This window comes from Diabrotica virgifera, chromosome 8 (genome assembly GCF_917563875.1).
Source record: "Diabrotica virgifera virgifera chromosome 8, PGI_DIABVI_V3a".
Taxonomy (NCBI): domain Eukaryota; kingdom Metazoa; phylum Arthropoda; class Insecta; order Coleoptera; family Chrysomelidae; genus Diabrotica; species Diabrotica virgifera.
The window spans coordinates 158,002,681-158,020,763 of NC_065450.1; the positions used below are offsets into that span (position 1 = coordinate 158,002,681).

General features: G+C 33.1%; 1 protein-coding gene across 3 annotated transcripts in view; it reads right to left on the minus strand.

Annotated features, from left to right (window-relative positions):
- Positions 1-914: 914 nt before the first annotated feature.
- The window catches only part of LOC114339852 (zinc finger C2HC domain-containing protein 1C-like), a 252,552-nt gene continuing 235,383 nt past the window's right edge, over positions 915-18,083 (minus strand). For all 3 annotated transcript variants that reach the window (XM_050659306.1, XM_050659307.1, XM_050659305.1), the window contains 2 exons: positions 16,210-16,482; positions 915-5,201 (listed from right to left, as the gene is read on the minus strand). In XM_050659306.1, the coding sequence (XP_050515263.1) occupies positions 4,911-5,201; positions 16,210-16,482 (564 nt within the window). In that variant the 3' untranslated portion in view covers positions 915-4,910. The remainder of the gene's footprint in view (positions 5,202-16,209; positions 16,483-18,083) is intronic.

An 18,083-nucleotide genomic window follows, 5' to 3' on the forward strand; every position in this document is an offset into this window, starting at 1 on the left:
ATTCTGACCACCCTATTAGTCGTAAGGACTTCTCAATCATTGGTCATGCAAGTTCTCCAACGGAACTCAGCATCAAGGAGGCATTATCCATACTTCTTTTGGAGCCACCCTTAAACACGCAACAAGACATGGCGTGTGTGAAATTATTGACTTAACCCAATGATTGTCAATGTCATTTTTACGTTTTCATTAATTATTGTTTGTTCCTTTAAAATTATTTTAAATCATCCGCTCAAGAAACTTATTATTCTGAGGATGATTAAAGTAATAATTGAAACGTCACCATGAACTTTAATTTAGTTATGGGTTTCATCTTTAAGTTTATTATTTTTATCAAGTTTAATGGTGTGTCCTTATCTACATAAATTTTTAATTCATAGTCAAATTTAATTTTTTTATAAAAAATTAAGTAATCGTGTGGGGAAAAAAATAAATACATAATTTTAATTACCTATTTGTCTAATTTGTAAAATTAATATTAGAGTTTTCAAAAAGCGTATACAGGGAGAATTTTTTTCTAAGACCCAAACGAACTAATTTTATAAAGCCGGACCTGATTTTTTTCTAGTTTGAATAAATCAGTTGATTAGATGGTAATAGTGTAACGATTGACCAAAATAAGATACATAGATCTGACCGTTCAAAAATTATGACGAATAAAAATTTCTGTCAAAATGTGAAACTCGCTCTGTATATTATTAAACAATGGGAGCAGACACTTTTTAATGGTCATTTGTTATTCCCCAAAGGGGCCTCTGTACGAGGTAGGAGTATGTACAGTTCCTCATGACTCACCCTGTATATTGTCCTGCTGCTTCAACAAGTACAGGCCCAAAGATCTTCTAGGGTTCTGCTTTCCCAAATACGTAGTCTTAACTTAGGGTTAATATATTGCCAAAAATTATAAGTCGTCATTTTTATTCATTATTTTATTTAAATATAAATTTACAATGATAAAAATAGAAAATATTAATAGAAATAAATTCAGAATCAGCATTAATTAAGCAGTATAAAAATATTATAAAGGCTACCACGTCATGATTAGGTACACTAAAATAGTAAATAGCACAGCCAAAATTATCTAAGAATAACTTCTACCGAATCGGTAAGTATAAATTATAAATAATCTAATATTACAAAGAATACGTATTTATAATATTATTATATTTATTAAATGTATTTCAATATCAGTGGGATCTAGTAGACTACCACAAAACAAATCATTATTGCAAATGGAGTGCAGATAATGTTGTAATACCAGCCTCAAGAAAAAAAAAATCAAGCAAATCTGCTCTTATAGAATATTCTTTTCAACAAACTCCTAAAGTTATTTAATTTTAAAATCTTTGCTAAAGATTATACAAACGAAGAAGATTAGCTTTCCTAAACTTACAAAAGTCAGCTTACAAAATTACCCGTTGTTACAATAACTCTATGTATAAATAACAAAATAAATAATCCGATGAAGATGAAGAACTTATGAAGAGAAACATTATGACATCCCAAATAAGTAACATTACGAAGAACACAAGAACAATACAAACGAAATATTAACGGTGGGCAGCCAGCAGATTGAGAGAGTAAAAAATATACTTACTTGGGAACGGTAATCACAGAAAATGGCGATTATACTTCAGAAATAAGAGTCAGAATTGAAAAAGCAGCTTCGTGAACATGAAAAAAGTTTTATGCAGGAAAATTTGACATTGGCCCTCAGACTAAGACTAATTCAATGTTATGTAGGTACACAGTGTGCATTACTATGGAGCAGAATGATGGACATTAAATCGACATGCAATAAATCGACTTGCGGTATTTGTAATGGGGACATTTATAAGAGTATTAAAGATTTTATGCGTAGCTAGAGTCACAAATATATAGAAGTGTTAGGGATAAAAGGCAGAAAGAGGGAAATTGAAAACACATTAAAAAAAAGAAAGTTGCAATACTTCGGACAAGTGATGAGAGGCGAAACATATAACATCTTGTCATAATTCAAGGAAAAATAGAGGGTAGGAGAAGCGTAGGAAAGAGACGCGTTTCCTGCGTGAAGAACCTGAGAGAATTGTTTGGTTGCAGCTCAAGGTAACTGTTCAGAGCAGCTGCCTCGAAGGTCAAACTAGCCATGATGATTGGCATCCTTCGTCGCGGAGATGGCACTTAAAGAAGAAGAAGAACAGAAAGGCTAACAACTTGAAAAAAAGGCCACTCATACGCAATCCTAAAATAATGTATAGGACTTGTTCTTTTAAGATGTTCATGACACGAATTACCCACTACGATGTAAAATCTAAATTGATGGAAAAATAATAAAGCAGGAAGCAAGGTTTAGGTATCCGGGAATAGACGTAACCAGTTACGGATGTCAAAGAGGAAGTACGACAACAAAGCTTAAAAGCTAGTAAAGCAGCGGGATCTCTTATTGACACAATCTGGAAGAACAAACACCTAAACAAGACACAAAAGCAAGAATCTATAAAGCAGCAATTAGACCTATATTAACATACACGGCGGAGACAAGACCTGACATCAGTTGGCTTTCACCTTTCTCTTTGTGAAGACAGAGAAATCAACTCAACCACCCACATGCTCGTGGTATAGTCATATGATGCCTTGAGGTATATTCTTCTTAAATTTCACCCTTCGCCAGGGTTTGATATATAATACGCCAATGTAAGGCTTTTAGTCGGCATTTGAAGGGTTTTAACCCATGTATTTTTGGTGGCTTAGCATGTAGAGCTTGCTTAGAACACTGATGACGCTCTCTTTAGAGCGAAAACGTTCTGTTTTTTAATGTGGCCCGCTATTGGGGTTTTCAAATAAATATACCTCTTACACAGAATACCTTTTTCTTCAATTTTTGTAATTAATGGTATACAGCCAGCTACAGGAAATTGTTCCTTATGAACCTGACATATCTAAAACGAGACGACTACATATTAGAAACAACAGAGATGAAGATACTCTGACGAATATCAGGGAAAAGTCTGTTGGGTACGGAGAGAAGCGAGAACATAAGAAGATCATGCAATGTAGAAGACATAAATGGATGGGTGACAAAACGGAAACAGGAGGGGAACGAACACATTAGTAGAATGACAGAGGATAGGATAGTACGAATAGCACGAGGTAAGTCACCAAATGGACGAAGGAGTATTGGCAGAATAAGAAAAATATGGTGCGATAACTTAAACAATTTAGGAGGCTAATATTGAAGAAGAAGCATGCTTTAAAGCCTACATACAAGAAGGAAGAATAAGAAGATGATGACACGAATGAAAAAAGCAAACAAAATAGTGATCTACTACAGTTCTAAAACGAAACAATGTCATCTTACTTCCAATGTCACAACAACAAAGCTAAAAAGTCCATTTTAAGAAATACATTTTGTTTGATCTCACTCCTAGTGAGAACTTAAAGGATTATTTAATTGCCAGGATTATACAAAATAATCTTGGTACAAACAAAATGAAGAGAAGATGAAATGAATGCTAGTATCTAAAAATTCAAGACCAAGATTTAGGCAGAACCTAACTCTTAATGACGACAACTTCGAAGTAGTCAAAGAGTTTAAATATCTAGGGACGGTAATCACAGATGACAACCACGTCGATGAGGTCTCGTTCAGGATAGTTGTGGAGGATAGAGCATTATACTCCCTGTCATCATCATTACGATATTAGCTGCTAAACATACAATCAAATTAACTCTTTACATACATGTCAATTATTCCCCAGTTGTTACTATTAAATGAAAATGAGACATGGACTCTATATCAACGGGAAATAAATCAGATGCTGGTATTTGAAAGGAAGATTCTCAGAATATATTTGGCTCTCAAAGGGATAAATGGACAGGAGAGTGGAGAAGGCGCCGCAATGCTGAATTGGTGACTCTATATGTAACTGAAAACATCGTCTGACATATTAAAGCTAACCGAATAAGAGTTGTGAAAAACGGGGATAAAGATCAATACTGCGAAAATCAAAGGTATGAAAATACCAGGAAACAAAAATTGACCCCTTCCAATATATGTGAACCATCAACAGCTAAAATACGTAAAACAATACAAATACCTTGGTTTCTGATTCATTAATCAACTTGATTATAAACGAGAAATAAGAGGAGAATACGAGTAGAGGTAGCCCAACAAGGGTTTATCAAAATGAAAAGTTTATTTTGTAACAGTAGCATTAATATCAGCTTAAGATGTCGTTTTCTGCATTGCTACGTGTGGTCAATACGGAATATGGTCAATATGGAACGGAGGCATAGCACTTAACATCGCACACACTCAATCTTGCACAACCAACACCACTAACGAAAATGTTCTGAGGAGAATATGTACAGGTAGGAAACTGATACAATTCATCATCCAGGGTAAGATTAAAGGAAAAGGGGGCCCAATAGGCTCCAAATTTCATGGCTTAGAAATATCAGAGACTGGACCGGTCTTGATTAAAAATCTTTGTTTAGAGTCGCATTGGACAGAGATAAATTCGCCATTGTAGTCACTAACCTCCACTAAAAGATAAAGCACCACAACAAGAAGAAGAACGAGCAGGTGATATGGTAAGATCAGAGGACGACGGAATGTTAAAGACAGTTCTCCAAACGGGAACGTTTTTATCTTATTTATTTGTACTATAGGTGAAGTCTTTTTACCTAAAACATGCTGTATTTTACACGAAATTTTTGGGGGCTTCTTGATCTTTTACTGTAACGAACTATGCGAAGATACTCCACCAAAGGTAGTAAATGTTTATTATTATTATAAGTAGAAAAATAAATAATCTTTAGTTGTCATATTTTTATTCTTAAAGGATTCTGACTGTACTATTTAGCGCTTGCAGATCGAGCGTTTTGACATCAGAAAAGATTCGAATAAAATTTTAAGCCAGGCTATCTATCTATTTCTTGCCATAAGTTGGTTTTGTTTTGGATGCACCAGGTTTGGGTTTGTTAAATTGGTAATCTGCACATTTAGGAATATGACGTTCAGCAGCGGCTTCGTTAAACCTTCTACTGCAATGTGGGCATTGGACATAGTCGGGATTTGTCGATGGTGGGGGAGGTGGGAGATCTGATAGCTTTCCTCCTTTAGCCAGATGAGTTTGAGCCTCTTTCGCTGCTCTGATAGCTGCTATGAACTCTTCGTGTGTCCTTCGCCAGTCTTTCTTTGGAGGTGTTTTAGTAGACGCCTAGAACATAAAAAAGGTCAGTTTAATTTATATTTTCGTTACACAAATTCAACAAATTAACACAAATTTATTCTCTACTACTAACTGAATTACTAATACTGCGGCAGATTCGTGCAAATATTATAAGAATTGTGCATTTAATGATAGAGGCATATAACTTGGACCACATATACTAGACATATAAAAGTTCAAAAATAGATAGGTCATCTCAGATTTTGCCCTTTACAAAAATGGCGGGAATTCAAAATGGCGACTATACATATGTGACTAATAGCACGATAACTTTTGAACGAGATTTCAGATTTCAACCAAATTTGGTATATAGGTTCTCTTTTTGATGAATAAGTCTTGAACTGGAAAAATCGGTTAACCAGAATTTGTGTTTTTACTCTTTTTTTTATGTAAAAATATGTTGTTTCTTTTTCAATTCTTTCACCCTGTATATATTCATTTTTCAAAAAGGTGATACCGGCGTTGAAAAGAGCGTAAAAATATTTTTTAGGAAGTATTTTGAACTCTTTAGTTATATTAATTACCATTTAATACAAGCATAACGTATCTTCACATGTAGGTACCTATGTGCGGGAGATTTGTGCAAATTATAATATAAGAATTATTGTGCATTTAATGGTAGAAGCATATAATTTGGAACACACATACTACACATACAAAGACTCAAATTTAGGTATGAGGTCATCTCAGATTTAGTCTTTTACAAAAATGGTGGACTTTCAAAATGAATCTGCCGCCCATAGGTACATGTGAACATACGTTATGTATTTATTAAATGGTAATTAACACAACTGAAAAGTTCAAAATATTTCCTAAAAAATATATTTACACTCTTTTTAATGGCGTTATTACCATTTTGAAAAATTTATATATACAGGGTGAAAGAATTGCAAAAAAAAACAACATATTATTACATAAAAAAAAACAGTAAAAACACAAATTCTGGTAAACCGATTCTTTCGGTTCAAAAATTCAATATTATTCATCAAAAAAAGAACCTATATACCAAATTTGGTTGAAATCTGAAGTTTCGTTCAAAAGTTATCGTGCTATTAGTCACATATGTATAGTCGCCATTTTGAATGCCCGTCATTTTTGTAAAAGGAACAAAAACTGAAATGGCCTTGTATCTAAATTTGAACCTTTATATGTGTAGTATATGTGGTTTAAGCTTTACCATTAAATGCACAATAATTCTTATAATATTTGCACGAATCTGCCGCATATAGGTACATGTGAAGACACGTTTTGCATTTAATAAATGGTAATTAACCTAACTAAAAAGTTAAAAATATTTCCTAAAAAAATATTTTTACGCTCTTTTCAATGGTGGTATTAACTTTTTGAAAAATTAATACGTACAGGGTGAAACAATTGAAAAAAAAACAGCATATTTTTACATCAAAACCAGGAAAATCACAACTTCTGGTGAACCGATACTTCCGGTTCAAGACCTCGATCTTATACATCAAAAAAATAACCTATATACCAAATTTGGTTGAAATCTGAAGTCTCGTTCAAAAGTTATCGTACTATCAGTCACAATGTATAGTCGCCATTTTGAATCCCCGCCATTTTTATAAAAGGCAAAATCTGAGATGACCTCATATCTAAATTTAAACCTTTATATATTTGGTCCAAATTATATACTTCTATCATTAAATGCACAATTGTTTCATATATCGGCTGCACTATAACTGAATTCTATGTAGTCCAGAAAAATTACGTTTTTATCGTGACACTGACCTGAAATTTTGGCTTTTTTGTCTATCAGAAAAAAGTGAAGCCTTTGAAATAAATTTAAGAGTAAGAAACTTATAAGTTATATAAAAGCCTTCAAAATGGCGTTTTTAAATATTTCTAATTTTATTTCTTGATGTATAACGGTGGTGACGGTGTATACGGCACCTTGTGGGCTATCACTGGGTGGGTTCCGTTGCATGTTGGCAGTGGAAAGAAAATAGCTTTATGACAAAAGAGACATAGAGCTTACTTTGACCGAGAGAAGGCAATAAAGGGAAAGGTAATCTGACAGATGGCAAAAAGAATGGAACAACAGGGAGGATGTGGCACAGGGGACAAAGATGCTCCTCCCAAACTTAAGAGATTCGTTGGACTTTGGTTGAAGGCGACTGGTTTATTTCCTAACGTAGATACTCACAGGACACAGGGCCTACTTATCTAAATTCACACGATACTAAAGTGCAACAGATGGATAGTAGAGAGGAACAGAATGGAAATAGAGCCAGGTGTGGATTTTGTGACAGTGAGAGAAATGATTGAAAATAAAGCAGGTTGGACTAGTATACACATACCTTGCCGTTGGCGTTAGACTATTATATATCACCGTACAGTGATAAAGAAACAAGAAGAGGAAGAAAGACAGCTGTACTAACGACAAAATTAAGAGGGCCAGATATTGTAAGTTGAGGTAAAGGGGAATACGCTTTGATAAGAGGCCAATTAGTAAGTCAGATTGTCTAAGGCAGACTGTGGGAAAGGAGGAATGCCCAGATGGGAGTGATCCCATTCTGGTAGCGATAAGGCCCTTCCACGCGCTCCCTGGAGCAGAGTTCCCAAAAAAAATTCATAAAAAATCCAAATTCTGGGACCAAAAAAAGGAGTAAACAGGGAAAAGAAAAAGGCCTTCCTGCTGACAGCCTGTAGATAAATCAAGGTAGTGCTTCGGAAGTGATGTCGGCCTTCTAGCGACCATTCTGCTTTCTGAGCGCTGGATAACAGAGGAGGGTCTGTTTTTGAAAGTATACATTCGGCTTAGAATATGTTTATGTTCCTTTAAATTTAAAAGTTTTCCATAAAATCAGTATGAATAAGATCAATGTTAGGCTTACTAATTTGTGTAAAATTGTTGCTGTTCAAATTCTCAAAGGTCTGATATATTAACTATATATGTCACAAAAAAAGTATATTTATTACGATATATTGTGCTTTTAAAGACTTAAATGGGCAGGACACCTCAAAAGACATTCTGAAAGCTATTAGCGTGAAGTTAGAGATTGCTCAACAGAGAGAAGAGTGAAGGCATATTGTTGACTGAGCTAAAAGCCACTAGGGGTTGTAACGGCACGGAGTAAAGTAAAAAAAGTATTGTGCTTTTAAACTATGATGTCATTAATAAATGCAAAACCTTTCACTGCTGTTTCTCTCTTTAACGTTTTATACGTTATTTTTAACACGTCATTGTTTAATTAGTTTAATCCAGATTTGTATTTCTTTTATGGTCTTTCTCAATGACCGTTTTTAATAAAAATAGGTATTCTACTTCTATATAGTGGAGTCAATATAGAACGAAAATATGCATTGTTTGGGAAAAATTCAGCCAAGCTTATATTTTTCTAAAACTTTTTTTTTTATTTTATTTACATGCTAAAGTAAAAAGTTCTCTTCACAGATTTAGTCGCTAATTGTTTATTAATGGTTTAAACAATAACAATTTTTTTGTGTAAATAATTTTAAAAATATCGTTGAATTCATCAATTTATTTAGATCAAATTTGTTTCGATTTTGTTGCTGATTATGCTGAATCCAAATCTGGAATTACAATGTTATAAAAAATGAGCTCTTATACAGTACCTATGTCTGCGAAACTAGGAACCATACGGAAACTTTTTAATTATCTACTTTACGAAAAAAGTTATACTTCATAACATGCTCTGCATATAGTCTAAGATCTAAAATACAATCATCATATATCGAATTTTATCAATTTTATACGAGGTTTGTCAAAAATATAAGTTTCGTTCAAGAGTAAAATACCCTTATAGGTACCGGGTGTCCACTTATATTTTCCCCTATTTTAACTGCCTATAACTTCTAAACGGTTCAAAATAGAAATATGCGGTTTTCGCTGAAATGTTTTATTTTAGTAAAAGTTTTGTCTGAATGGATTGAATTTTTTATATCGCTTTCAAATACAAAATAAAAAATGGCGGATTTTTGAAAAAAACTTTGTTGACTTTTTTTTAATGGAACACCCAGTATATTTTTTTGTAAATTGAAAGAAAGGTCATTCACCTATCCAGCGATATAAAGTTTTTCAAAATCGGTTGTCAAATCACTGAGTAATTAATTTTTAAAATGAGGGGTGCAACGTGGATCTCACATACCTAAATAACATAACTGATCAAAATGATATTATGTTATGTAATTTCCACATTGCATCGCTTATTTTAAAAATTAATTTCTCAGTCATATGACCGTTTTTTCAAGGTACGAAAAAATATACTGGGTGTTTTAATAAAAAAAGTCAACAACGTTTTTTTTTCAAAAATCCGCCATTTTTTATTTCAAAGTGATATAAAAAATGGTCATTTACCTAAAAACTTGAAAAAACGGTCATTTATCTATCCAGCTATATAAAATATTTTAAAATCGGTTGTCAAATTACTGAGCAATGAATTTTTAAAATGAGAGGTGCAATGTGGAAATCACATAACTTGCTTAGTTATGCTATGTAGGTATGTGATATCCACGTTGCACCTCTCATTTTAAAAATTAATTACTCAGTGATTTGACAACCGATTTTGAAAAACTTTATATCGCTAGATAGGCGAATGACCTTTTTTTTAATTTACAAAAAAATATACCGGATGTTCCATTAAAAAAAAGTCAACAAAGTTTTTTTCAAAATTCCGCCATTTTTATTTCGTATTTGAAAGTGATATAAAAAATTCCATCCACTCAGACAAATGTTTACTAAAATAAAACATTTCAGTGAAAACCGCATATTTCTATCTTGAGCCGTTTAGAAGTTATAGGCAGTTGAAATGGGGGAAAATATAAGTGGACACCCGGTACTTCAGAATATCAAAATTGTTATTATGAAAAGTTATTTATAATTAAAAACTATGTTTTAATATCCTTCTAATTGAAAAAAAAAAAGTTACAAATTTGTCTCAACTTACGGATAGCCAACGTTATTTTCTTACAATTATGATAACTATTTTATTATCAATTTTTCGAAAAAACAGTTAATCCCTATAAAATGGCCTACCTGGTTTAAACATTAAGATTCAATCATAAGATATCCAACTTTTTCAATTTTTTACGGGATATGTAAAAAATGTGAATTTCGCTTAACAAGTACCTATACAGGGTGATTGATTAGTGTGAAGAAGCTCAGAATATCTGTTATAGTAAAAATTACAAAAAAAGTTATTGACAAAAATTGTAGACAGCTTTAAACTCCACATTTTAAAATTAGCTACAATCTTACAGGGTGTTCCATAAGATGGTGGCAGACCAAACTTATGTTTTTTTAAATAGAACACCCTGTATTTTATTTTAAATTTGAAATCTGCTTCACTTCCACATCACAACAATGTAAAGTTTTATTATGTTATACCGGGTATTTAAAAAGTTATAACCAATATTACCTGAAAATCGTATCAAGTTTAACTCCCTGTATAATTAAAAAAGAGCATAGGAACATTGATCTATTGGAACCATAGTTTTTTAATAATTGTTAAAAATTATAAAACATATTCGTTTTCATAATATTCGTTAAATCAAATACAGGGTAAGTCAAAATGCAAGTACATTATTTTCTTGGTAATTTTAAATATAACACCCTGTATTTTATATCACTATCGAAAAGTACTAATATCGTACTTCAAATTTTATGAAAAACTCCCTATACCTAAAGTTATTAGTTTTCTAGATATTTTTATTTTTCCATCGAAGTATTAATTTGGTAGATATTTTAACGTTAACCCATAAATTATTGTGAGTTGGCCATGATTGATTTGTCAGAAACTGACAGTTTGACATTATTGTTTATCAATTCAGTATTGCGGTACACCGTAAATTAGCAACAATCATTATTTAGTAATTCAGTAATTAATTCAATTTAAATTAGCAATAATGAATTTTACTACTGATGAAATGGTAGATATGATCTGGATTTTGGGGGAATGATTTGAAAAATTGAAAGATCGATTTAACCGCACTGGTTCAGTGGATTATGAAAAACATGAACGAACAAAAACTAGTGTGACAGAGGAAAACGAAATGAGTGTGTTGATGGCAGTTACAGAAAACCCACACAAAAGTATAAGGAGTATTTCCAATGAACAAGAACTTAGTTACTACTCTGTTCAAAACATTCTATCTAAAAATAAGATGCACCCATATCATATTCAAAAGCACCAAGAATTAAATAATGATGAGACTAAGTTTCCACTCTAATGGCATATAGCATATCCCACCAGAATGAAAACAATGGGAACCTTCTCTGGTTACACCTCCGAGGCTTCTACAATTTGCAAGCCATACGGATGCTGAGACTAAGGAAGATGAGGGAATTCTACAATTTACAATTCACGTCCCATCTGCTCAGCGCGGTAAAGTTCCAACGAGACTGGTTCCCTTCATACTCCACACAGAGTAAATGTAAATCAAAAATGAATAACCATTTTCAATTTCGTTGCAAAACGAAAATACAGCCGAACCATATTCCAGTCCAATCAGAGAGTGCTGCAAGCACCTCTACCGGTTTCGAAACTTATTAGTCTCTCATCAGGAGGCACATATGCTGCTCTCCCTGATCCAACCAAAACAAACCCCAGCGTGCAGTCCCGAATTGCAACGAACGAAATGGCATAGATGCCCTAGCGGCAACTGCTAGCAAAAGACTAAGTTTTCACTCTAATGGCATATAGCATATCCCACCAGAATGAAAACAATGGGAACCTTCTCTGGTTACACCTCCGAGGCTTCTACAATTTGCAAGCCATACGGATGCTGAGACTAAGGAAGATGAGGGAATTCTACAATTTACAATTCACGTCCCATCTGCTCAGCGCGGTAAAGTTCCAACGAGACTGGTTCCCTTCATACTCCACACAGAGTAAATGTAAATCAAAAATGAATAACCATTTTCAATTTCGTTGCAAAACGAAAATACAGCCGAACCATATTCCAGTCCAATCAGAGAGTGCTGCAAGCACCTCTACCGGTTTCGAAAGGGCATCTATGCCGTTTCGGTTTGCCGCTAGGGCATCTATGCCATTTCGTTCGTTGCAATTCGGGACTGCACGCTGGGGTTTGTTTTGGTTGGATCAGGGAGAGCAGCATATGTGCCTCCTGATGAGAGACTAATAAGTTTCGAAACCGGTAGAGGTGCTTGCAGCACTCTCTGATTGGACTGGAATATGGTTCTGCTGTATTTTCGTTTTGCAACGAAATTGAAAATGGTTATTCATTTTTGATTTACATTTACTCTGTGTGGAGTATGAAGGGAACCAGTCTCGTTGGAACTTTACCGCGCTGAGCAGATGGGACGTGAATTGTAAATTGTAGAATTCCCTCATCTTCCTTAGTCTCAGCATCCGTATGGCTTGCAAATTGTAGAAGCCTCGGAGGTGTAACCAGAGAAGGTTCCCATTGTTTTCATTCTGGTGGGATATGCTATATGCCATTAGATTGAAAACTTAGTCTTTTGCTAGCAGTTGCCGCTAGGGCATCTATGCCATTTCGTTCGTTGCAATTCGGGACTGCACGCTGGGGTTTGTTTTGGTTGGATCAGGGAGAGCAGCATATGTGCCTCCTGATGAGAGACTAATAAGTTTCGAAACCGGTAGAGGTGCTTGCAGCACTCTCTGATTGGACTGGAATATGGTTCGGCTGTATTTTCGTTTTGCAACGAAATTGAAAATGGTTATTCATTTTTAAATAATGATGATTTTCATAAACGAATAGTATTTTGTGAATGGGCTTTAGAAAAAATTAATGAGCAGAGAGATTTTTTTGATTATGTCCTATTTGGCGATGAAGCTACGTTCCATCGAAACGGTTCTGTTAATAGGCATAACTTTCACTACTATTCAACAAGTAATCCATACCACATAGTAACACATAGTCAAACAAGATGGTCTCTAAATGTGTGGGGAGGTATCGTCGGTAACCATGTAGTAGGACCATTTTTTTTTTGAAGATAATTTAAATGGTGAGATTTATTCAGATTTTATCGTAAATCAGTTACCGATATTATTAGAAGAGGTTCCACTTAATATACGTGAACAAATGTGGTTTCTACATGACGGTGCTCCTGCTCACCACAACGAATTAGTACGTGGTGAACTTAATGATCAGTTTGGTGAAAGATGGATCGGAAGGGATGGACCAGTAAGGTGGCCCCCAAGGTCACCAGAGTTCAATAAAATGGACTTTTTTTTGGGGTTACGTTAAGAACGAAGTATATAAAATACCTGCAACAACAAGAGATGATATGAAAAATAGAATCCGAATTGTATTTCAAAATATTTCTTTACAAATGCTTAGTAATGCATGCTCTTTCAATGACCGCTTTCAAGTATGCATAGATGTTTTGGGAGGTCATTTTGAACACCTTACTTAAGTAAGATAAGTTAAAATTACTGTTGTTTTTTATTTTTTTGTGTTGTTATTTTTTTTTAATTTTGCGTCGGTTATTTTTTATAAATTTTATTAAAAATAAATTGTTTTCTTTTCTGTGTCGTTATTTCGTTACTGAAATAATAAACAATAATGTCAAACTGTCAGTTTCTGACAAATCAATCATGGCCAACTCACAATAATTATTGGTAAACGTTAAAATATCTACCAAATTAATACTTTGATGGAAAAATAAAAATATCTAGAAAACTGATAACTTTAGGTATAGGGAGTACTTCATAAAATTTGAAGTACGATATTAGTACTTTTCGATAGTGATATAAAATACAGGGTGTTATATTTAAAATTACCAAGAAAATAATGTACTTGCATTTTGACTTACCCTGTATTTGATTTAACGAATATTATGAAAACGAATATTTTTTATAATTTTTAACAATTATTAAAAAACTACGGTTGCAATAGATCAATGTTCCTATACTCCTTTTTAATTATACAGGGAGTTAAACTTGATACGATTTTCAGGTAATATTGGCTATAACTTTTTAAGTACCCGGTATAACATAATAAAACTTTACATTGTTGTGATGTGGAAGTGAAGCAGATTTCAAATTTAAAATAAAATTCAGGGTGTCCGATTTAAAAAAAACATAAGTTTGGTCTGCCACCATCTTATGGAACACCCTGTAAGATTGTAACTAATTTTAAAATGTGGAGTTTAAAGCTGCCTACAATTTTTGTTGGTAACTTTTTTTTGTAATTTTTACTATAACAGATCTACTGAGCTTCCTCACACTAATCAATCACCCTGTATAGTTTACAATATTTAAGTTATAAGTATAATTATAATTGAATATTAAAATATAGCTTTTAATTCCAAACAACTTTTCTTAATAACAATTTTCGATATTATGAAATATAAAGGTACTTTACTCTTGAGGGAAATTCGTATTTTTGACATACCTCGTATAAAATTAATAAAACTCGATATCTGATGGTTGCATGTTAGATTCGATATTACGCGAAGCATTTAATATAGAATAATTTTTTTTTTTCGTAAAACTGATAATACAAGAGTTATGAATAGGCTCCAATTTACGCAGACATACTGTACAAGATCTCAAAAATGTTTTTTTACATTTACATATATTATATTTTAAGCTAAATATTAAATGTATTTTAGGTAAGTTGTATAGAAAAAAGTTTTGATTTTTTGGAGTTTGAAGTTTTCTACCCACATTTTTTTTAACTTATATTTCTCGGTTTAAGTTGTTTATTTCATGTCGAAAGTAAAATAGTTAAGTGCATTTTAAAGACTACATCTTAAGCTTTAAAAAACACCTACAAAATTGTAATATATCTGTTCAACCTTGAGTAATACCCTCTTAAAATCGTAGTAATTCTGTAAAACTTCGAAGTTTTCAAGAATTATATATTTTTAGAAGACGTATAATTTGAATTAAATTTTTAAGATTTTTTGAATATCTAGTAAGATGTTTGAAAGGTAAGTTGTGCAAATTTGAGAGTTAACCCTCTTCGTGACTCAGTGGTAAGAGCGCCTACTTTTGGATCGAAAGGTCCGAATGGTCGTGAGTTCGAATCTCTCCAGGGTCAGAAATTTTTCGTTTATTATAAATTAATAAATGAAAATAGTTTCTGTCCTTGTGGGATCGGTGCTCACCGGAGGGACCGCAGACGTTCGGATACAATTAACGTCTCTTTGTAAAGACAATGACGTCGACTTTGCAAAGTAACAAGACACTTACTCAACACGCACACTACACATGACACTAGGTACATAACTGCAAAAATTTACCGTAGGTACCTACCATGCCAATGGCCATTAGTTGTCGAGGCATTAGCTAAATAAAAAAAAAATTGAGAGTTATATAAGTCAAATTGTATTAGTTACACATTGTTAAATCATTTTTGGACAAAATTCATGCAAGTCTCAATTTTAGCCTACACCGTACTTATGCCCATATATTTTTTTATAATTTTATTATAACAATAAGATAGTTTTATTGCTCCTCTTTCATTGCCAATTTGTAAAATTTAATTTGATCCATCATTTAAAGAATTATATTAAAATAACTCAACCATGCGCTTCGTCGGACTCTACTATACAGTGCGCCATTATTTGCGAGAAGAGTGACTTTAGCGTTATAAATAAAAAATTATAAAAGCGTTATATATAAAAATTATATATAACAAGGTTTTTCGTGTAAAATTTTTTGAATTTTTGAATGGTCAAATCAGTTTTTTTCTAAGATTTATATTTTCGTAGGTATTTAAAGGACAACTAATTTCGCAGTTCATATGAAAAATGAAGCACCCACTTCTCGAGTAGAACGTTTTGATATGTTGTTTATTAAATATTTCTTAATGAAATTACAAAAAGTTATATCTTATTTGATTTTTTTCGTAAGCAAAAACTCTATTGACTCCCCTAATAATAAACTTATTCAAAATCATGTAAAATATATCGAAATTAAAATTAAATAATATGTATAATACCATTTACATTATAAAAACATTTTAAAACATTTATAAAATTATTTTTACGGCATAGTAATACTTTTAATATATTGCTCTACTGTACCTTCATATTAGTAGCCTTGGCCTTTCCCTTGGAGGGAAGAATATATGATTCCAATTCTGTACCCATAACCCTGTGCTTTGTGGCGTCGTATGCTTTTCTTTTCTTCTTACCCGTTTTTGAACAAACCTCCTCGTGCTTTTGAACTCGATCCTCAGCGAATCTTCTGCCACAATAATTACATTCGGTGAGGTCGTCTCGAGTTACTACGGATCGGGGGCTTTGCTGTTTGGCAGATGGGCGAGATGATGACGGGGCTTGTTGTAGGGATTTAGACTAGGAAAAATATCTTGTTAATATAAAAATAACTGCTTATTCTAGAAAACAATTTTATACTTTATCTTATAATAATTATTAATTATTATTATACAATGTGGGCCAAAGAAAACAGTCCACCTCGATATTTGGCAGTAGTTATTAGATTTTAAGGAAATGCCGAAACAGGTCGATTTTTGATGTAAGGGGGACACATTTTTACGATACATATATCTGTAATTTGTCAACCCCCTCCCTTCCACTTCCCCCTACCTTATTTTTAAATAGGGAATAGGGGTCGTGTGCTAGCTCATTTGAAAGGTTATTCAATTATTTATTCAGAAATGCAGTATAGCCCGAAAAAAAACAGTACTGAAACTGAAACATAGGTTTCAGTTGCTGCACGCTGTCCTACTCAAATTAACTTGTGTAGACCGGCCAAGTAATTCTTAACAATTATTAATAACTAATAATTGTTAAGAATTACTTGGCAGGTCTATACAAGTTAATTTGAGTATGACAGCATGCAGAAAGAGAAACCTATGTTTCAGTTTCAGTACTGTTTATTTCGGGCTATACTCTATTAATATTGGCATAATTATTTATACCAAGAAAAATTATTTTGAATTAAATTAATTGACACAAAAAGAAGAATGTGTGTAATCTATTTGACTCAAAATACATTCTACTGCTGACAGAAAACAGAAAAAAATGTTTATTTCATAAATATTGTTTGTTGCTTAAATTCAATATTCAACCTACCAAGAGACAAATGGGTGGCAGCTGGAACACTGAAATCAAGCGAAAAGCAATGTTTATTTATTAAAATACCTTTTTTTCTGTTTTGTGATTGAATTAAATAAACTACATACATAGTATGATAAGATTGATCCAAAAGATGGCATAACCCAGACATCCAAAGTGAAAGTTCTCCTCCAACACCAAATTGTTCTATATGGTCCACATAATGTTCAGAAAAAAGTCACACCATTTTGAGCGTCGGGTTTGGGGGGGGGGGGGGGAGAGGGGGGAGAAATCGGTAAATTCGTCGTTTTTTGCGTTTTTCGTCAATATTTCTAAAACTATGCGGTTCAGCATGAATAACCTTTTATACAAAAATGTTCTACATTAAATTTGAAATAAAAAAGGTCCAATGCATAATCCTTCTCAAATGAACGGTTCCAAAGTTACAGAGGTAGTATAGTATAATTGGTCCAAAAAAAGGCCTAACCCAGACATCAAAAATAAAAGTTTTCCTCCAACACCAAATGGTCCACATATGGTTCAGTAAAAAGTTACACCATTTTGAGCGTCCAGTTTGGGGAGGGGGGAGAAGTCGGTAAATTAGTAGTTTTTTTACGTTTTTCGTCAATATTTCTAAAACTATGCTTTAGCGTAAACAATATAGTATACAAAAATGTTCTACATAAAATTTAAAACAAAAAAGGTCCTATACATAATTGTTATAAAATCAACGGTTCCAGAGTTACGGAGGGTGGAAAGATGAGGTTTTCGATACTTTTTATATTTATTTCGCAATTGATGATAATTTGGGGTGGAGAGGTTGACGTTTCTTCAAGAGCTTATCACTAACATACCATCGGCCACTGAAATAGCAAATT